The sequence below is a fragment of the Indicator indicator genome, chromosome 4, assembly GCF_027791375.1.
Source record: "Indicator indicator isolate 239-I01 chromosome 4, UM_Iind_1.1, whole genome shotgun sequence".
Lineage (NCBI taxonomy): Eukaryota > Metazoa > Chordata > Aves > Piciformes > Indicatoridae > Indicator > Indicator indicator.
In genome coordinates, this window is record NC_072013.1 from 23634638 (window position 1) to 23656743 (window position 22106).

Consider the following 22106-nt stretch of genomic DNA (forward strand, 5'->3'; position numbering starts at 1 on the left):
TTCTCTGGTGCACCATCATTCCTTCTTCACTTTAACAGATCGGTTTTATCCTTGTATAGATCTTTCGCCCATAGGAAGAGTATGTGTATAAATCCTACTGTGGGAGACAATAAGGATGTTAAGTGTTCACCCTATACTTAAAGTCTCTAAGGGTATGACTGTAAAACATTCCTGGAGGGGACTTTTTGCTGAGATGAAAATTCCATGAAATTGTAGAATGGTAGTCAGCTGGAATTTTCAAGTTACATTTACTGACTCGTGATGTAATTTGCATGCCCTTTCAAGGAAGGCAAATTATATCAGCATAGATGCAAATTTCATATTTTCCCAAATTTTTTAAAATTTATTTTATTCATACATCAAAAATCGTCTGTTTTGTGACTGTTGGTATGATACATATTTTAAGATTAAAATTCTGTGTCATATGTTTCTGAGGAATATTTTACTTCTGTTTCTGTTCAAAGCTTTTAATAATTAAACTTCTGTAGAGTCAGCTAATTCTCTCCATGTCCTACTGAAACCACGCTGTAAACTATGCCAATTAAGTGAACACCAGCAATAGTTAATAGAGGAATATTTACATCATACACAGACAAGATGTTCCTCTGGTGGAGGTGGCTTTTATGTTCTAACCTTTGTGCCAGAGGTAAACACCCTATGCCAGTGGAAGTACGCTCTTGTCAGCCTAACAGTGCTGGTGCTTGGTTTCTGCCTGCATGCTTGTCTCAAATGACAAAACTGAATTAAATGGTGCTCTGAGTGCGTGATATTTTTAAAGCTGCGTCTGCACTTCTTTTAATCAATTCCACTTAATGCACATACAAATCATGCAGTACCATTTCTGCTAGAGCTCGCTAATTAAGTTTTCTTTCTAAAATGCAATTAAAATTAGGGGTGTGGGCTGACTGGATTATCAGTGGTGGAAGTGACAGGTTTATGTCAATTTTCGTAATTGCTCTTGTTACTGATAATTACTGTATTTTATGGAGTAAATATTTTCTTTTCATGTATCATTTTTAATAACCTGTAATGTAAACATGAAGTGAAATTTATTTTTATGGATTTTTCTTTTTTTTTATTAGATTTACTAGCTGTGTAACTTCACGTAACCTGTAGAACTGAATACTTACACTGCTTTTGTATTTGAAGTGGAAGCATAACAATGTCAGTGGTTTCAAAGGTGTCCTGAGTGCATTCAAGCCATGTTGGAAAGAAAGCTTTAATCAAATTAATCAATGTTTGAAATGCTATAAATGCTTTAAGGAAAAGGAAGTATTGTCTGCTGTTTGGATGTGATAAGTTTTTCTTCAAAAATATTTTCAAACAATTTGTAACTAGTCTTAAGATTAGAACCTTTCTTCTAACCTACTTCCAAAATACTTTTAGTATCTTTTGCTTCTGTTACATAGAAACTTCTGTAGAAAGAAAGTATCTTAAAATCCAAAATTTGATGCACAGGTGTTTTTGAGGATTGTCTCTTAGAGTTATTTGGATCACTTCTGTGTAGTTCTTGTCCCAGTAAGAAATTAAGATCTTAGTAGCCTTTGAATCAGAGTAAACACATTCTCTCTAACATTTTGAAGCTGTACTTAATAGCATAACTTTTCTCACTCCCTCTTACTGGAAACTCAGTATTTCTTAATGTAGCTTAAGGGATAAAGAATCCTAAAGCTTATTTTGAAACGGAAGGAATTTAAATAAATTACTTGCATAGCACATCTAAATCTTCTATTTAAAAAACAAAATTATAAATAAAGTAATTAATATTTTGGAGAGTGTCCCAGGAGTGAGATATCTAAATATGTCCAGGGCTTCTGGACATGCAGTAATGGTCAGAGTTGGTTTGGTAGCTAATAAAGCCAAGCAACTTGTGTGTTGCCCTGTCAATTTACAAAGTCTTTGGAAGCTCTGATTTAAATGTATTATGTACTCTTTCTGCTGTGTGAGGAGGTAGAAATTTGCCTCAAGTCATCAGTAAAATATCAGCTTCTCTGGCAGCTAAGCAACGTACTCTGTTACAGACAGTGTTGCTAATAGGTACAGTTTCTATTCTTAATAGAATTCCTTTGTGACATTGAAGATTAGTTTGACCAGAGACTGAAGACATCTGTTTGAAGGAAATGTACATGTTTTCACACAGTCATGATAGGAGGAAAACAACATTGGATTGTGCAGGAATGATTCTTGAGTTAAATGGAAAATGAAGCACTTCCTTCTTGAGAAAACAAGCAAAGAGATTATATCATTCATTTTCTTAAAATAGGTCTATGTCAAAAGCACGTAAGTTTGTATGTTTAGAAGCAGTTAGCTTTGACATGATCAGCATTGGCTGGTAAGTAAGTTACTGACCCAGCTTGAAAATTTGGATGTTTTTTCCTTCTTCCCAAAACACTGTGGCTTTCATGATTGACCATTCATTTACCTGTTGCATTGCACAAGGTGCCTAAATTTCGCAAGTATATGGAACTAAGAAAGTGTTGCTTATGTAAAAGAATGAGGGAATGTGAACACCACCCTTTTCCCCCACCCCACAACACGAAATAACAAAACCAAATCCAAACAAAAAGCAACCACAAGTGAATAAGCCAAACGGAACCAAAGGTGATGAGACTTACTGTCTATTAAAATTTATTAACAAATTACACTCAGTAAAATCACAAAAAGGTCCTGGTGGTATTTGCTGATACCTTGTAATGACTACCAGAGGTTTGAATGACACATGATAATCTGGGATGATATTAATTATAGATCAGCTATTCAGGACCTTAGCTGCATCTCAGCTCAGTGTTACGTGCACTAATAAAGCTCTTCTATAAATAGATTTTTTCAAAAGACTTACCCTATTCCCCATCCTAGTTCTAATTTTGAAAAGTGGATAATTTAGAAAGCTGATTCAGTGTTTTCATCAAGGAAAGATTATAGAAGTTTTTGCTAATTTAAAAATCAATGTCAGCTCAGGCAAGCTGGAACCGTGCATGCGGTTGCACCTTAACTAGGCTGGGCATTTGATTTTAAATACTTAAATTTGACTGTAGGAAACTGAGGGGTTTTTCTTCATGCTTTCTAATCTATTGTGTCATTCCTTTTGAAGCCAACACGAGTTGCATTCTTCAATGAATTTTTGTGATATTTTTGTGAATTTCTGTTAAATGTTATCATTAAATTCATCTCTTCTGTCATTCATTAGGATCCAATGCAACACAAGCAGTAACCCTCTAGGGTTTAGATATGCGAGGAGAGTGAGAAGAGGAGGAAGCAGGCAGATATACTCTGGGGAAGTAACCCAAGTTATTTTAGATTTTGGCATTTGATGTTTCCTTCAATTACATTTATCCTAGATATGTGATAGTTAACAGTGATTGGCGAGTTCTTCAGACTCGCAAATGGTATCTGACTTTATTTATGAATGGTTGTGTGGAATTTTAGTGTGTTACAGGAAATGGCACTTGTACTTAGAGCAGCTGGTTAGGCTTGATTAGCTGATACTTGTTTTGACCAGGTGTCCAAAGTGGAAGAGTTTGTTCATGGGTTTCTTCAATTTACTTAACCTAAATCTTCTGAATTATACCATGCAATTGAATTATGTTCTGTATTGTAGCTGAAGTCTGGTCTCACCACAGTAGTGCGTCATTTTTTTCGGAGAGACTGTTACATATATATATTTACTTTTTTAAAAATAAATTTAGAGTTTTCAAGTGCAGTTGAATATATTGCATAATAAGTTTGATTTTTATGGTGCAAGATTGGATTTCTGTACACTGTAATGGCTAGGAATTTGAGGATTTTTCTTTTAGATTAAGTGTTTTCTGTTTAAAAATTACTTTTACTATCCTATTAACTGTATCTATGCAAAAAACCTCTACTGAGAGTCCTTTGTCTATTTGGTATTTCCATTCCCTTGTTTAGACATCTTTTTCTTCCATTGTCTATTTGATTATCCTCCCTGTCATTTTTATCCCTGATTTTCAGGTGGAATTTTTATTTCATTAGCTCAAACCCATTTCTGCTTGTCTCACTTGTCATTCCCTGTTCCTGCATTCCTATTTTACTCTTTATGGTACATTACCTTTAAAGCATTTATACAATTATCACTTTTACTACTTACTTTCTATTTTTAAACTTTTTAATATAGTCTAAAAATCCTTCTTTTGCTTAAAAAGTTATTACCAGTATATTTTCTTTTTTTTTTAATTTCATTTGGCTTCTAAGCAAATAGTTGAATTCTGATAAAACATTGTAAAGCAGAAGCTTAGGTGCAGGATGGTGTTGGTCCACTTTTTTTAAAAAAATAGATAATTAGGTGAACAGATTATTCACTATTGATCCACTTTTAACATCATTAGACTTATGATGTACACCTGGAAAATATGTTATTTGAAGTAATTTCAGTGCCTAAGGTTGTTTAATATGTAAAAATTATGCCAACTAGTATAAGATGACAGCAGACATTTTACTGCATTACCAATTAGTCCTTAAAATCCTTGGTAATCAAATGACATTACTTTAGTCTCTCTATCCTCAAAACCACTATGCAATTTTGTAGTTAGGAGATAGCTGCCAACAGCTTTCAGCACCAGATTCCCCAACAACTGCAGCTTTCAGAGGGGATTAGTGTTATGAAGCACCTGTTTTGAGCTTCACTCAAAGACTGATGAAACATGTGCTTCTCATCCCTTTCACACACTCTTTCAATGTGGATTTTTTCACTGGTGACTGTTTCTTTTCCCTCCTCCCCCCCTTCTGCTGTTGCTATTTAAGTAGTTTGATAATGGCTTGTTTCATTGTAATAGCCTTTTTTTTTCCCCATTAAATGGAAGAATATATTGCTGTTAAAGTCTCAGAACCAGTGAAAAGCCACTCATTTAAATGAGAATTTAGACAAGAGTTTTCTTTATATAGAGACCAAAAACTTTAAATGTTGTGTACCATTCTGCTTAACAAATTCCAGTATCTTGCTTCTGTCTCCCTGCTCCCCACTTCAGTATCATGATTAACATTAATTTCATACACAAGCTGTCATAGATGAAATACCTTTATCCTCTAGCTAGATCCAGCCTGCAGATCAGTGTAGAAGCAGTATCAATGCTGCTGTTTTATTGAAATAATGAAGCTTGAATGTTGACTGCTAACCAGAACTTGTTTGCTGTCCAAAAATTTGAACTACTTAAAAATAAAATGAGGCTTGGTTTTGAATTTTCAGTAGAAAATGTGCTATATCCTATATGATTTTAAGCATTGGTTTTAAACCTTACTTAGTATATGGGGAAGCAGTTTCATATTTTGGGTGCTAGTCTTTTTCAAGTGCATTACTAAACATGAAACAGCAACAGTTTAAGAACAGTGACATTTCTTCAGATGCAGGGAAATTAAACTGATCTTTCACTTCCAATTACAGACTTCTGTTATCTGAAGAACAGCGAAAAGGTCTTTCTGGCAGTAGCTCAGTTCTGTGAAAGCAAAGGAGTGGAAATATCCTGTAATTACAGGTTACTTTGCTTCCCTCTGAATGCCTGGACTAATACTGGGTGTCATGGTGGGACACAGACAGCTGATGCAGACACTTTGGGAGTTTCAGTCTGCTGTACAAGTACAGCATGGGAGCTTTCCTTGTGCATCCACCTACCTTTCTCATCTCACCTAGCTGGCCTTGAACAAAACAGCTTTCCTATGATGATAGCTGGTTGGAATAGTGTTTTCTTGTAGTCCTTATGGATGCTTTAAATACCTGTAAAATATTTTTAATTGTTGATCAGGTGCTGTTTGGGAATCATTGACTTTGTTGTAGAGCACAGTGCAAGTCTGTCTGATCTTCAGTGTCCTGTTGATGGGAAATGTGTTAAGTAGTTTTAAACAAAATAGAAAAAAAGGTTGTTGAGAGCTACTCTAGCAGTGTTGGCAGGTAAAATACATGGCAAATGGAGAAGGACTTTAAAATTACAGCTGAGTTCTTGTGGAGTAAGCCTACATTCTTTTGTGACACTTATGACACTTTTGTGTCACTTTTGTGACACTCACAGTGGTGAGATAAAGAGAAGAAGCTTTTTTCTCATCTATGCCACTTAAAATATTTATGTATTATGCTCTCTTGAGTTTTAACACAAGTATTCTTGTTTTTCCATGAACGTTTCTCTGGCTTCAGTCACTGTGGTAACTTTTCTTGTTTTAAGTGGTTTGTTTGTGGGGTTTTTTTGTCGTGGTTTTTTGGTTTGTTCTGGGTTTTTTTAACAATTGCTTCTACAGGATCGATAATGTTTCAAATAAAACAATAACCACTGGTATGGTTTACATATTTTTCTAATCCAGTGTATACATACAGCAATATGTTGCCTGCTTTTAGTTGTCTACAGCCAAACTCCCACTCCCAAGGTTGCTAGTTATTGTATAGAATGTATGGCATATTATGTATTTTTTGTATTGCTCAAGTTTATTTCTCAAGTAACCGAAGTAACAGCCGTAATTAAACTTCTCCATGCATGAATTGGAAGATTTTTTTTTTCCCCCGTGCCACTCCTTATATCTAATATCATGTGTTAGAGTAGAGTATTGTTAACAAGGAGAATGTCATCTCTAAGCAGTGCTGATTGTCATCATTACTTCAGTAAAATCACTGATGACTGTAATGAGTTTGACAAATAGAAATGCTGTAAAAATTAAGTTCTGTAACCCAGAAAATTATCCTGTGCTTTGGGTTCTGATAGTAACTTAACCATCTCAAAATATTTTAAATGAAATTTTATCAAATCTTAGGCAAGCTGTTGTTACCTGTCTAGTTTTCTGCTCTTGTCTTTTTAATGGCTCGATCACTAGTTCTGGAGAAAATGTTAATTCTGGTAAAGACATGTTTTGACAGATTATGCCCTTTTTCCCCACACTTTGTAGTCCATTTGCCTTCATGCCTGGCAATTTCAATATCTTGAGTAAGAGAAATGGAGCTCTGCTTAGTCTTTAAAAATTGCTGCCAAGGTATTGCCAAGTGAAACGTCTAAGGAAACATTGTAAACAGTGCACTCCCCTTGCTGAAGTACAATTACATAGTACAAATTACAAAGCCTTGCTTTTAATGCTGCTTGCTTTTCTAATGGCCATAAATTTGAAATAGGCTTATGCTTGCTTCTGACTAGCAGAAAGGGACATATTACCAATAAACTCGATGATTATGTTCTAGACAGCACCTTAGTTGACAGATAAACGTTGGGGCTTTTCCCATGTATTTAAGAAAACCTAGCTCTTCAGTAGGTTTGCAGACACCTCGTGTTTCATCTACTTGTGAGCTGGTGTCACCTAACATGTTCGGACTTTTGCTTTACACCAGTGTCTTAAGCACTTACCTCCAGCATGTGATTTTTTTAAGTTCCTTTTTTTTTCCTTATAACACTTTTTGTATGTGCTCCTCCTATGTGGTGGTCTGGTATTCATGGGTTTAAGCCTCTATGTTTCAGCATGAAATTATCTAGCTGCCCATTTAAAATGAGAGGAACTGTTTTACTGATATTTGTGTAATGTGATTGATAGTTATGAGGTTCGGGTAGTTTCAACAAAAAAAATGTACAGTTTTTAATGAAATGGAGAGCTGTCACATGAGTAAAATTGGTACGTCCACTAAGCAAGAAAGTGCTTGCACAGCTGAGGTGAGTTTTATATTCTGCATTTTCTGCAAATTATCAACCATGTCTCTTGTCTCCTGCTTTCAAAATGATGAAACATAGTGAGTTTTACTGATAACAAATTCTGTTTTGCGGTAAAAATTGTATCAACTGTTCTTTCTATCAGGATACAGCCTAAAAACTTAGAGCCTTTTTTCCATTCCAATCTATACTAGGAAACAGCTGATCTGTGTGACATCTCTGGGTCACCTACTTACCCTGCCTTGCCTTTTGTCCTCCATTCAGAAAGTATTAAATTACACTGTTGCCATAGAAAAATGGGCTTCTATGAAAAAGACAGGATGGATCAATTATCAGTGCCCTGTGATGACACATTAAATACAATACAATAAAATCTAAAATTCTGACATTTAAGATTTGAAGGAACATTTAAAAAAATCTTATCCAGAGAGCAGTAAGTTCTTTACAGTCCTACAGTGCAAAAATATTCATGTATCGTATAGTATCAAACATATGTTCAGTCACTTAGAAACTGAATTTCAGTGTTTTCTGATTTATTTTTACTTTCTCTAATTTTATTAAATTAGGCAAAAATTGTTTAAATACAAAGACAGGACAAACCATTTAATAACTGTAGTTTTGTTCTTTAGTTATTCTGTACCTTGAAAATGGTGGTTTCTGAAGGTGCTATAGTCTGTGGGTAGCTGTTGGGTGCAGAATGATGTTACACCCTGGCTGAGAAGCAAGGGAGGACAGGTATCAGTGTGAACAGCTTGTTTGTAGGAAGCCTATTGATCTTTAATTGACAATAAGAATGGCTGAAGTCATGCATGAAATTTACAAGGAATGTGTTTTCGTACAAAGTTGCCTGTTTATATTTTAGCTTTTACTGTTCTACTAAGGCAGTCAGTAGCTGAGTACCTGATGTTTCCCTGACTTTCAAACTGAGATGTGGACTGAAATTGCTGCCTTTCACAGGGTGAGATAGTAGGGGCACAGCTGGTATTAGTTATACAGTGGAAAGAAACCCATCAGCAAGTTTGTGGCAAGGCCACAGCCGGAGATAATGGTAAAGATTTGAAACTGTATAGCTATTTCTGTATCAGTAGAGGTTGCATCTGTCTAGGTTGTTGGTGTAAGTAGATCTGATAGTTATACTGGGATTATATGGAAAGAAACTGAAAAACCTGAAGAAGGCAAAAAGCTGATTCCTCAGGCCCAGGGACTTACCTTGTTGTCTTAGTACCTAGCTTCTTTTGATACTTTCTATATTACAAGAAGGATAGTAGGATAAATAATGCAGATTTGGGTATAGCCATTACAACATTTGCATAAACCTGTGTCAGGGTTTGCTGGACATCCAATTCCAACATGACTGAAATTCTTTGTTTACAAAAAACTATGCTCCTGTTCCATTGGAAAACCAGAAATAGTACTCAAAGTATGATTACTGATAGGGATAAGTGTTTGGCTTGAATAAAGAGTCTTAAGATTATACTTGTGCTACTGCTTAGAAACAATTCTGTGAAATTATATAGATAGTGGCTAACAAATGGAAAGGGGGTGTGTGTCATAAAACGTTTTGGTTTAGGGGAGGGTTAGTGTTTAGTTTGTTCTGTGTTGTTTTTTTTTTTCTTTAAAAACAAAAAACCCACTGTTCTGAATACCTCCACATGTCAGTTTTGAAATAACTGTAAGGAGTAGCTTTTGAGTACCATGGCCTTCCCATGGTCATTGCGCATCTGAGCACCAGACTTGCTCAATTACAAAAACTTTCACTTAGTGGCTCTTTTCAAATATGTCAGTTAACTTCAGCAATTAGAAGTCAGGGATTATTGCTTAATAGAAGTGGAAGGTAGTGTGGAAATCACCATGCAGTGAAGTGAAAGAACATAAACAGATAATCCCTGGCATTTAAAAGCTTTAATGTCTGCTTCTAAAAGGAGGGGAAAACCCCAACGAAACAAGTAATGTGTGAGGTTCTCAGTTTGTATAAAGAACATCTCTCTCCTCTAGAATAACAAGGATGATTGAAGGACTTAAATTACTTAAGCCACTTCCAAATAAATGGTGGCTTGCCTTGTTGAGAGTTTCTTGACTAGTTGTCAGTCTTTAACTTCCGAGATTAGTAGTAATTACAGGTTTAAATGCTTCCTTTCAGGTTAATGTACTGTAAATCACTGTCCATTACTTGTGTGATTATAGTCTCTATTTATGAAGTATCCATTCACAGCACAGTATACCTAACTGGAATTGTATTGTTATGCTTCAGATTGACTCACTTTGTCCATCCAAGACTTTTTACAATGCAGGTCATAAATTTGTCTGGCTTTCAGCATGCAAAATGTTCAATTAAATACTCTTTATCCAGGAGAAACTTTTCATTGCTATAGCTTTTAATCCAAAGAGACAGAAGCGTGTGTATTCTCCAACAGAGATTGTGGGGCTTAAATTTGTTCAAAACATTGGACAGGAATTTTGGTTTATGTGCTGGAAGCTTGTTGATCAGTTTAAGGACAGCTGTCGTTTAGCAGCATCTTTCTAGTTCTTGAGGTCTTCACTATCCCAGGTGTATTGGTGATAATGGAGTCTGTAACTGATTGTTTCTTTTCATGTACGTTTCATTTTTATTCTATATATTCTTTGGGGATATTACTTTACAGATTTTTTTTCTTTTTTTTTTTTTTCTGGACTTGATCTTCAGAGCAGTTCAGTGTGCATAGCTTAAAAAAAAAATTGCCAGGTGTTTTAAACAAAATATGTCCTCCAGGATACTTTTGAAAGCTACTTCTCTTGCTGATGTGAAAATGTGGTACTGCTTTCTTTACGTCTGGCTGGTTACTTTAATGTTTCCTAAGTTGGAAAGTTAAGGTCCTGATCCTCAAAGTATTTCACATGTATTAATCAACTACTAATGGGATTGTTTAAGTGAAAAATGAAGGACATACAGAAATTTCTGGCATCAAGTCTGAAGTTCTGTAGAATTTTAAAAAGCATAACATTGGTTCTGTAACTTGAAATGTTAGCCATAGGTGGTATTTTATTTGGTCAACATACAAATGTCTATAAACAGCAGTTTACTGTTATTTATTTCTTAACAGTAACCTAAACTTCTGTGTTTGTATTTGGACTTGATGATTTAGGCTTATATTAGTTTCAAATTACAATTGGCAGTTTTATGTTGATGTTGAGCATACTTTTAATTTTCTGAAGATTCAGTATTCTAGAAAGTACTGATGGCAAAAGTGACACTAGCTTATTGCTTCTGTATTTGAAGTTTGAACTGTGCAGCCTAATTCCACTTTACCTGCAAGCTCTAAATAATTGGAGAGGATCAGCAGAGAGGATTAAGGTGTAAAGCACAAAGTGAAATTTGGGAGGTGAAAATCATAAAACTCCTAATACCTAGGTATCCATGTCAAACAAAAATAACACTGCACAAGGACTGTATAAGGCAAGGCAGCCTTTGTCTCAGAAGGTTGTATAACAGTAATACAGACAAGGAAATAAAGACTGTGACCAGAAGGTGCACATATTCTGTCTTTCTTTTTCCTATTTTTCTTTTTACTTTATTACTGAAGATGGAGTCTGGTCTCAGCATATCTGAAGCTTGGGAAATGCTTTTAAGAGGTATCACAGAGAAATCAGAAGTTTCTTATATGCTGCATCTGAGTTACTAAATAATGAGTAAATATCAAATGAGGTATTTATTTGTTTTGAAATTTACTCTAAATTTTTTCATATCGTATATTCACCTTGAAGTGTATGGTCTTCTTTAGATGGCCAGTGTTTAATTTTGCTGTGCTCACCACAGTTAAACAGACAGACTCCTGCAAGTGCTGAAATAGATTGGTGCAGGTCTAACTCTTGTACATGTGAAGGAAACATTCAAAATAGTGTTACAAATCAACTAAATAGTTTCTTTAAACATTTTTTTTGTGTAAACGAAGTTTTAAAAGGTCTTGAATAGTTGTTCTGTGCCTAGGTCTGGTACTGCAGTCAGCTGTGTCTTAGGAAGCTCTTAGTATAAAAATGGGCTTAGAAAGTGGGTCTGCTTTAAATCTAATGCTGAAAGCAAAGATCCACCTATTTATCACCAATATCAAACCCAGAGTATTTCTGCACATGGGGCATAATATTCTTTATACAAACTGAGCTCTTTGGGGGATTCCTTGAGGCATTTTTTGTCAAGCATATATTTTTTTTCCATGCGGTATCTATTTTTGCCAAAGGCAAGTATGCATCACTGTTGCAATTTTGTTAAATCCTGTTAAGTGTAGTGTGTTTTACTGGGATTCATTTATATTCCTGAAAGTTGTTTGAAAGCTTGCTGTGCCCTGTGTCTGGGAAGTTAAAAGGTGGAGAAAAGTTAAGTCCACTACAATGTGATTTATAACCACTTATTTTTACTTTTCAGATGTTCCCCCTGCTGATCAAGAAAAGCTTTTTATCCAGAAGTTACGACAATGTTGTGTACTTTTTGACTTTGTTTCTGATCCACTAAGTGACCTAAAGTGGAAGGAAGTAAAACGAGCAGCTTTAAGTGAAATGGTAGAATATATCACACACAATCGCAATGTGATTACAGAACCTATTTACCCTGAAGTAGTACATATGGTAAGTGGTTTAACAATGACAACTGTCTTGAAATTTTTTCATTCACAGTTGTTTCTTCAGTTGTGTCAATTTACTTTAATCTTCAAAAAAATATTTACTTTAATCTGCAAATATAGCAGTGCTTTTAAATCCCATTGTCAGTGTCGATTCTTCTTCTTTGTAAGACAAACTAGAAACAGCTGAAGTAGAAGTAAGTTATGATTTAAGTTGGTAAAAGTGAAATTCTCTGTTTAATAAAAGAGGGGGTTTTCCCCAGAAATCTTTTTTTTTTTTTAAATATCTGTTTTTAAAAATAGGGAGGAAAGTTAAATCCATCTAGCTGTTAAAAAAAATTGATTGCAAAAATGAAAATCTAAAAAAAAAGTTTAGAAAAATAGTTGAAATCACCTGTGGATTTGACATTTAATCTTAGGTAATCCCATTGAGTACCAACAATCTATTTATTCTGTATTCATAGGTGAGAAAGAGAGTCAAACTTTATTTAGTACACAGAATGGCAGATGAGGTTTCTGCTGGAAGAAGCTATGTGAGCCATTCAGACCTGTGTTGTTTCTCCCTTCTCACTACCCAAATCCTAGCCATCTTAGACCTAGTTTATTTTTCTGTTGTGCTTAAGTCTAGTCCAGAGGAGGACACAGTGAAACTACAGGAGAGTCTTTCCGTTTTTATTGTGGTGACTAAACACCAGTTGCCTGGAGTAGCAGTTGGTTTGAGGTCTGGAGTTGTCTTAAATACACTGAGAACAGAAGCATCTTTTGAATTTCCTATCCACTAAGCCTACAAAAAACTGTTGACCATGTGTGATGTGATGGGTTTTTCCTGAAACTTTTTAGCTTGGAGTGAATTTTCAGGAAGATGAAAAAACAGTGCATCTTTAACATAAATATTTACTTAGTAAAATTTTGAGGTCCTTCTGCAAATCAGACTTTGAGGCTTCTTCAAAGATTCTAAGGATTTATAGTATGAAAGATGTAGCTTATTCTGAAGATTGCTTGTTATCTAAACCAGCCATCAATATTTACTGATAAAGAATTTAATGGGAACTTCAGAGTATATGTGTAACTTGAGATGTCAGACATGTATAGAAAGCATTGAGGACTGTTAATGAGATGTGGGATCATGGCTTTTCCCATGTCTTGATAGCTTATTTATATCTCTGGTATTGCTAATTGATGACTTGTCTTGAATGGTTCTTGAATAGCTGTCAGACATTGCTCTGTGTAAGAAGTCTTTACTGCCCACAATTTTATAACATTTGCCTTATGTGCCTGCATTATCTTTCTCTGTCACACAGTTCTGGCCAGAATACATTTGGCTGAGGAGAGTATATGCTTTACTTGGTTTTACATGCAACTAATGGTAATAAAGTCTGCACTTTGGTCAGTTTAATAAATCTTAGTGCAGAATTTGGCTGCTGTCTGAATTGCCAGCATTTTGCTGTGAGCACACAGCATATGTTTGACAGTTCTTCAAGTGAATTTAAAATACTTTTTACGTGCATGATTCTAAAGTGTGTTGGATTTTCTTGTACGAGACTTCTGTAGCACTGTGGTAGACACTTGTCAGTGAAGGCATGTGGACTAGTATTTTGAGGTTAAATTCAGACAGCAATTTTTTAGACTGCGTTAATGGAACGGTTTTCTTCTGGTCATCTCTTTTGAGACAACTGTATTCCTCCTGCAGTACTATTGTCAACTTCTTTCATGCATGTACATGTAGATTGAGTTGTACTTCTGCTGACTTCTAGTAGCAGATTTGAGTTGATCATGTGGACTCTAAGGGAAAAATCTAACATCTTTGTGCGCTTCAAGACACTTTCAAGAGACATTGATAAATTTTGTGCTGTTGCTGGCTGCCACTGAATTATATTGAGAATTTTACTGAAAGGACTATTTCTTACAAGAGCAATCAAGAAATACTCAGATTTGAGAGTAGTTCTTGGTTTGTAGAGTTTGTGGAGTTGGTAGGTAATTGGCATAGGAACTGGGACTTTACTGTGCCAGGAGGGGGTTGGTCTCTTCTCCCAGGCAACCAGCACCAGAACAAGAGGACACAGTCTCAAGCTGCGCCAGGGGAGGTTTAGGCTGGAGGTGAGGAGAAAGTTCTTCACAGAGAGAGTGGTTGGCCATTGGAATGGGCTGCCCAGGGAGGTGGTGGAGTCACCATCCCTGGAGGTGTTCAAGAGGGGATTGGATGTGGCACTTGGTGCCATGGTTTAGATAGTCATGAGGTTTAGGGTGACAGGTTGGACTCGATGATCTTTGAGGTCTCTTCCAGCCTTCTTGATTCTATGATCTTCACAATTTGCAGGTCACTCTTTTATGTATACGTAGATACACATGTATGTATGTATATGTGTGTGTGTCTAATTTGCAGGGGTTGTTAACATGTTATTTAAGCCAAACACTTAGGGCCAGCAATTGCACGAGTTACCTGTTTAGTAATAATGATTTACTTCCTTTTCAGTAGCTTGGCTTTTGAAGAAAACAGGCTTTATGAGATTGTCACGCACTAGTTTATCAGAAGCACAGAGAAGGTACTTGTTTTGTAGAACTTCTTGAGAATTGCTAGCTACGTAGTATTGCTACCTGTGTAGATCCAAATTCATGCCACTTTCCACCTCAGGGAAGGTTGGGCAATATCTGTATTGCACGTGTTTTACCAGGAACTGTGAAAGCCAACATCACTATGAATATTCTCTTCCCCAGCTGGCCAGCCAGAGGGTATTGAGAAGAGTTCAGAAGCTAAGGCACTACTGGATATGGAGGTCCAGGGTTGTAGTCGTTTGTGGTGTTCTGAGAAATAAATAAATCAAAAGTATATATAAGTATGGTTTAATTATTTCTGTAGCTCCTAGAGTAATTGCCTTAGTGATGAAGAAGTACTTGTGGATAGCTTTTTTATTTTTTTAAATTATAATTTATAGGAACAGGTCTAATTTTATTCAGCAGCTGAAGCAGTTTTCATGGCAGCTTTTCATGCATTACAAAAATGAAATTGCATACTCAGTTATACCCATGGAAGGTTGATTTTTGGTTTGGGGGTTTTGCAGGGTTTTTTTTTTTTTTTGTTCGGTGTTGGTTTGTTTGTTTGGGGGGGTTGTTGTGTTGGTTTGGTTTTGTTTGTTTGTTTTTTTAACTGAGCTTTGATCTAGAATAAGAGATGTTACTGTGAACAGAAGTGGATTACTTGTTGCTCTTTGTAACTATTAGGATATCTTTATTCACATGAATATAGACGGTACAAACTTTCAGATTTTATAGCTTGTCATTCAGAGGTGTTCGTGTCAGGCTTCCCTTAGGCTGCTCAGCAGAAAGGAGGATAAAATGTATAGTAATACCTCTTATGCTCACTTGTTTGAAAATATTATCCAGTGTTAAACAAAATGGGCCACCAGAAAAATGGGGTGCATAACTACCATCACAGCAAACATTTCTGTGAAGTGGTAAAAATGCAGGTTGTTTACTTTTGCCATCCTTTTAAGTTATGTCCTTTGGACACAGCACAGAAAATTTTGGCAAACTAGCCCAGTCTTCATAAAGATTCACATTTTATAAATATAGGGGGGCTTGTGGGGAGTGTGTTTAAGTTCTGCTGTGTTTACTTAGTACTTCTGTGGGAAATAAACTATAGAGGAAATAAGACTTTACAGCTTGTTTTGTCTGTTTAGTCAAAAGACGGAGAAGTTAAGGAAAAAAATAGCCATTTGATAGAAAGGTAAAGGCCTTTGTGACAGTTTAACCTCAGCTGGTAACTAGGCTCCACAGAGCCACTTGCTCATTCCCCCTCAGGTGGGATGGGGGAGGGAGAGAACCAGGAGGATGAAAGGGAGAAAACTCATGGGTTGAGATAAAGACAGCTGGTAAAGCAGAAGAGACACAAAGCAAAACAAGAAATTCATTCACTTCTTCCCATCATGTTTGGGAAAGCAGGACTCCGTCACGTGTCACCGTTACTTGGAAAGCTGAATGCCATCACTCCAAATACGTCCCTTGCACCTCCTTCCTCCTCTAGCTTTGTATACTGAGTGTGACGTTGTATGGTATGGAATGTCCCTTTGGTCGGTTGAGATCAACTCTGCCCGCTCCCAACTTGGGCATCTCCAACATACTCACAGGTGGCGTGGTGTGAGAGGCAGAAGAGGCCATGAGACTCTGTAAGCACAGCTTAGCAATAAGGGAAACATCCCTCAATTATCAATGCTGTTTCCAGCACAAGTCCTAAACTACAGCCTCATATTAGCTGCTATGAAGAAAATTATGTCTATCCCAGCCAAACCCACAACTTAATTCTTCACACCTTAATCCATGGCCCCAGTATCCAATGCACCCTCATTAAACAACCCCCTGCCACCTTCCCATCCTTTGATACAGTACACAGATATCATTCCCTTAGTCTCTGGACAGTGTCCGTAAAATGTCTATAAATTGTCCACAAAGCATCTCTTGAGGTAATTTAGTTCATATCTTGGTAATCACTCAAAACAGAAGAGGTGGTGTATTGCATGGAGTTACTGGGCACCAAAGCCAGCTGAGGACTGGTCACTGCTGCACTTAACTGCTTCTTGTAAAGCTTGTCTTCCATTGGTTCATATGGTTCTTGCTGTAGTAATTCCTAGAAAAGGCAACCCAGATAATGGGTTACAACAATTTAAAGATACATCCATTACAGTCTCTGCTCCTGGGCCAGGTTATAGGGTTTAACGTTGCAATGAACTCCTCCCCTTCTTTGCCCTTGCTCCAGCTTGGACTTATCCACAGACTGTGATCCCTTAGAGGTGTACCTGCTTCAAGTGGAGCCTTACCTATGAGCCTCAGCTTCTTCAGGAGTATACCTGCTGCAGGATAGACTTATCCACAGCCACAGACACTTCGAGAGGCACTTGTTCCAGCATGGCCTTCTCCATGAGCCACAATATCTTCAGAGACATACCTGCTCCAGCATGGCTTTACTGACAGCCACACTCCCTTCAGGGGTATACCTGCTCTCTTGTGGGCTTATCCATGGCCTCATGCACAGCCATTGATGTTTCAGGGCATATCTGCTTCAGCGTGATCTTAGCCACAGAACAGTCCCGTCCCCAGTGCAGACTTCAGCTACAGTCCCTTCAGAGGTATACCTGCTGCAGAACAGACACAACCATGATCACAGATGCTTCAAGATCTACCTGCTTTGGCATTGGTTTATCCACAATCACTTTGGCATTTCCTGCTCCTGCATGGAGTCATCAATAGGTGACAGTCCCTTTGGTTTGAGTTTGAGGTTCCAGCCTGTCCAGTACAGAAGCACCAAAACAGCACCAATGCCTGTCTACCAGTCTAGGAACATTGCCATTGGTCTTCCAGGCACAATGGAGTAAAACAAGCAGTGCAGCAAGCAGAGAAAGGAAAAAGTATCCACTAATGAGCACTAGACTCTAATTTACAGTAAGGCAAGCCAACTCTATGGCAAGCACAGCCTGACAATTAATAGCTAAACAGCTATTAATTCAGCTTAGCACATTCTGGTCAAACCTGTTATCTCAAACACTTCAAACCCCACACTGGGTGCAGAAGGACTGTCATGGTTTAACCCCAGCCAGCAACAAAGCCCTACACAGCTACTTGCTCACTCCTGCTGTGGGTTGGGGGAGAAAATCAGAAATAAACTGAAAAAAATCCTCTGATGTTTAGATGAGGACAGTTCAGCAGTTGAAGCAAAAGCCATGCACACAAGCAAAGCACAAAAAAGGAATTAATTCCTTACTTTCCTGTGGGCAGAATAGGAAAAGCAGAGCTCTACCATTCCTAACAGTTACTTGCAAAGTCAAGTACCATCATTCCAAATGTCCTTCCCTTCCTACTTCTGAAATGAAGGAATATTCTGAAGAAAAATGGAGCATCATCAGGATGACTTTTTCTTCATGGGAATATGATGTAAGTCTTGCAGATTTAGCTGGTGCAGTTTGGTACTGCCTCTCACTGTCTGCTCTGCCATCTGTCACATGTGAGATGGCAGCACGGCACATACATACGCTCCTTAGCCCTGTCAGTTAATAGGTAATTCACAGCATTATTTTAAACTGTGAATGAAGGTGTTAATAAGAAGTCAGATCGTGGAAAGGGAAACATGGTATTCTGTTGCTTTTCTTAGAATCCCTCCAAAGATAGGTGGAATGTATTCCTCTGGGAAGTAGCATCTTTCATGTGAGGCAGCTTAATCTTTCAGCCTTGAAGTAATTTTCAAATGATCAGCAAGTAAGCTCTGACGCTATTAAAAAAAAAAAAAAAACCAAAAACAAAAAACAGACTAAACTAACCAAAAAAACCCTCAGTTAAGCCTGAGAAAATAATAAAAATGCATGTATAGCACATATAACTGTATTCTGCAGTGGAATTTGAATGTAATAAAGACTGAAATAGACATAAAGAATATAATTTATATGTGGTGTTGGAGCAGGTCTTGCATTCTGAATAGCTATGTGGTAAGTAAACTCAAACTTGTCAGGTTTAGGATTTAGGATTTTGTTTCTTAAACTGAGTTGTGTTACATATTTGTGGAAAGTGTAGGAATCCTTCAGCTGATGAAATAAAATGTTCTTTAACACCCTCAAATGAGACATGCAGTTCAGTGCAAGCTCCAATGGGGTGATGTTTTTTTTTTTTTTTTTTTCCTAGCTGGTCCTGGAGATGTCCTGTACTGGCATGTTTGCTGAGCCAAGTAGTAGTTTTCATTAAAAGGCTCTGTAAATGTTTCTGCTGCTCCTAGGGATGTAGCCTTTTACAAAGAATTTTCTTTTTTTTCCTGACAAATCAGCTTCTCTGCCCTGTTGTCTCTGCCTTTCACTAAACTTAAGAAATGTGTTCTCAGATTTTCCACTAAATGCTTGCAGGAAGATACCTCCAATCTGTTACAGCAATGCAATATCAATAACAATGTAAAAGTTAACTCTTACTAGTACTTGTGGTATGTCTGAATGGATGGAGTAGATGTGTGCCTTACACTTGAAGGTCCATGCAGGCAGCTCAAGCTGCTTTGATAAATCAGTTTAATTCAGGACATAGCTTCATTCAGCATATCCAACATTTGCATTGTAAGGAAATATTTACCAAAATTCATTTAAAAATACCATAGTATTTTTATAAAGCACAAAATGATCTGAGTATTTGAAAGCAGAATTTACTTTAGTGTTGTAAGAAGGAATAGCCTTGATGAAACTTTCTTTATGGAGACTAATATACTCAGTTGTTATGAAGGGTTAGGACAGTACAACCCTGTGGGTTTGTTTTGGCAGTATTACCATTTCTGCAGTTTGTTCAAGCTGTTGAGAGACTGAGAGGCATTTGTTTCAAAGAATCATTTTGAAGTAGTGGAGGTGGTTTGGGACCATATACTAATCTGAATTCATCTTGGGGTTTTTGATTGTGTTTTTATTTATTTTACTATTCTGTGCAAAAATGAGTTTAGACTACTTGGTATGGGTTTGTTAATGAGCAAGCAATAAAATAGAACAAGAAAGTCCTCACTATGTGCACTTAAGAAGCTAAATAAATTGGATTTTTTAATACTTGCTCAGCAATTTGGTTGTCTCCTACCAACATCTGCCCTGCATAATATTCTGAATTTATCCATCTATATGTCAGCAAGTTGAAGTGCAGTTCATCTTTGTAGTCTGTTCCATCTCTGTGAGGACGTTGAATGATTTTCAAGGGTTTGAGAATTCAAATGAAGTGAAAGATCGAAGAATTGGGATGTGCATTTCTCCCCCATCAATGCCTTTGTGAGGGGCATGGTTGAACAGAAATACCACAAAGGGGGAGGGCAAAAGTCGGATTTCAAGTATTTCCACATGTTTATGCCCAGGGTGTGAAATGCAACTGGTAATATTTTACAATGTAAAATTGCAGGTAACCGTTGTTTTCCATCTCTGCTGCTAAATTACATTTTTGCAGGTTGTTGAAAAGCCTTGTAAGGTGTGTATAAAATGTTTGTGTAAACATTTTATATACGTTTGCTTGGACTTCCACAGTGTGTGTGTATTGAAAGAGATCGGAGCAATATACTCATAAAGCACATCCTGACAGTAGCTTTGCTCCTTAGAGTAGCGCATGAAAATGTGTTCCCCAGGTTAAAAGTCTTTACAGAGGCATTAATGTACCTCAAATACTGGGTTATGAAGCTTGTATTTTTGCAAATACTAATTAATGTAGTTAACATAAAGAGTTCTCAGTCAAAACTATCTTCAAAGTGACTTTAAAAAGTCATTCACTTGTTTCAGAGTTCTTAAAGGCCCATATATGTGTTTTCAGTTTGCAGTTAATATGTTTCGAACATTACCACCATCTTCCAATCCAACTGGAGCAGAATTTGATCCAGAGGAAGATGAACCAACCTTAGAAGCTGCTTGGCCTCATCTACAGGTATTTAATGAAGACTAGGATGTCCTAGTTTTAACAGAATTTTGATATTAAAGTAATTGTTTATTAGCTCAACCTAAAAAAAATCTATTTGTTCATCTTAAGTCAGTTATACTTGCAATATTTAAAATATATTTATTGAATATATAAACAGTCTTTTAAAACAATTTCAGTTAAGGATATTAACGGTTAAAGACTCCTTTCTTGCAGTACAGATGTAACTGCTGTGATTTTAAATGAGCTTCTGTTTGTCACTATGAGTGCTTTGATCAGACTCTGGCATAGCTCTAGCTTTCAGAGCTATCGTGACAGAATGGAACAGAGAATTTTCAAAATACCTACTTCTGGGCCTGATGAATATTAGATTACTGTATGTCATTTGAGTAAAATCCAGTGATGGAGCTCATCAGAATTTCAATGCAGTTTAAAGAGCCTTGTACTTTGTCAGGAGAGCAGGAGCAAAGCTTTTACTGTTTGCTGTAGAAAGAAAGGTATGAGCATAGTGCATTTCTGAGAAACTAATTAGTAACTTTGTTAATGTGTCGCTTATAAAATGGTTCCTTTCTTAAAATGCTAATGTTGTTTTTTATTGTTTTTGGTTTTTTTTCCAGCTTGTTTATGAATTTTTCTTAAGATTTTTAGAATCTCCAGATTTTCAACCTAATATAGCTAAGAAATATATTGATCAGAAGTTTGTATTACAGGTAAGGTAAAAAAAAAAAGATTTAAAATTATTGTGGTTTTTTTGTAATAACTTCAAGCTCTACGTTGTTTTTCCAGTGCATTAGATTCAAGTAACACAAAGCTTTTCTTCTCTCTCTGCAGCTTTTAGAGCTCTTTGACAGTGAAGATCCTCGTGAAAGAGATTTTCTTAAAACAACTCTTCACAGAATATATGGGAAATTCTTAGGCCTAAGAGCTTACATTCGGAAACAAATTAATAATATATTTTATAGGTATGTCAGTACCTTTGTATTGTAGTGCATGTGATCAGGAATACAGCTGAAATATTCAGGCACCTGTAGCAATTTTTTTAATTCTTAGGAAGTTTATACTTGGCTACATTTAACAATAATTAATACCAGATTCATATTAGAGTAATCTTGCACACAGCATAAATTTAGCAGCTGAAATTTGGGTTAGTATGTGATTCAGTTTGATATCTTTATCTCTGAGGCCTTAATAAAATGCAGTGCTTCATAATGCAGAAGTTAGGCATTATTGAATGACAGAGATCTGGAATTTTCTTGAAGGCACATATTCACTGCCTATTCTTTCCTCAGAACTGAGATGGACCATTTAGATCTCATGTTTGTTTGGGTTTTTTTTTAATTGCTATAGAATGAATTGTGGTATTCTCTCCAAATAAGAAAAAAAATTTATCCACTGTATTACCAAAGGTATTTCAAAGTGTGGTTTTACTGTCATTATATTGAATGTGAATCAAGATTATGGCACCCTTTTTTTTTTTTTGTCTTTTAGTTTTGAT

The 22106-nt window shown here is 36.4% G+C and overlaps 1 protein-coding gene across 3 annotated transcripts in view; it reads left to right on the forward strand.

Annotated features, from left to right (window-relative positions):
* The window catches only part of PPP2R5C (protein phosphatase 2 regulatory subunit B'gamma), a 75962-nt gene that overhangs the window by 37826 nt on the left and 16030 nt on the right, over positions 1-22106 (forward strand). For all 3 annotated transcript variants that reach the window (XM_054400531.1, XM_054400532.1, XM_054400533.1), the window contains 4 exons: positions 12022-12221; positions 20510-20620; positions 21229-21321; positions 21443-21573. In XM_054400531.1, coding sequence (XP_054256506.1) covers positions 12022-12221; positions 20510-20620; positions 21229-21321; positions 21443-21573 — 535 coding nt within the window. The remainder of the gene's footprint in view (positions 1-12021; positions 12222-20509; positions 20621-21228; positions 21322-21442; positions 21574-22106) is intronic.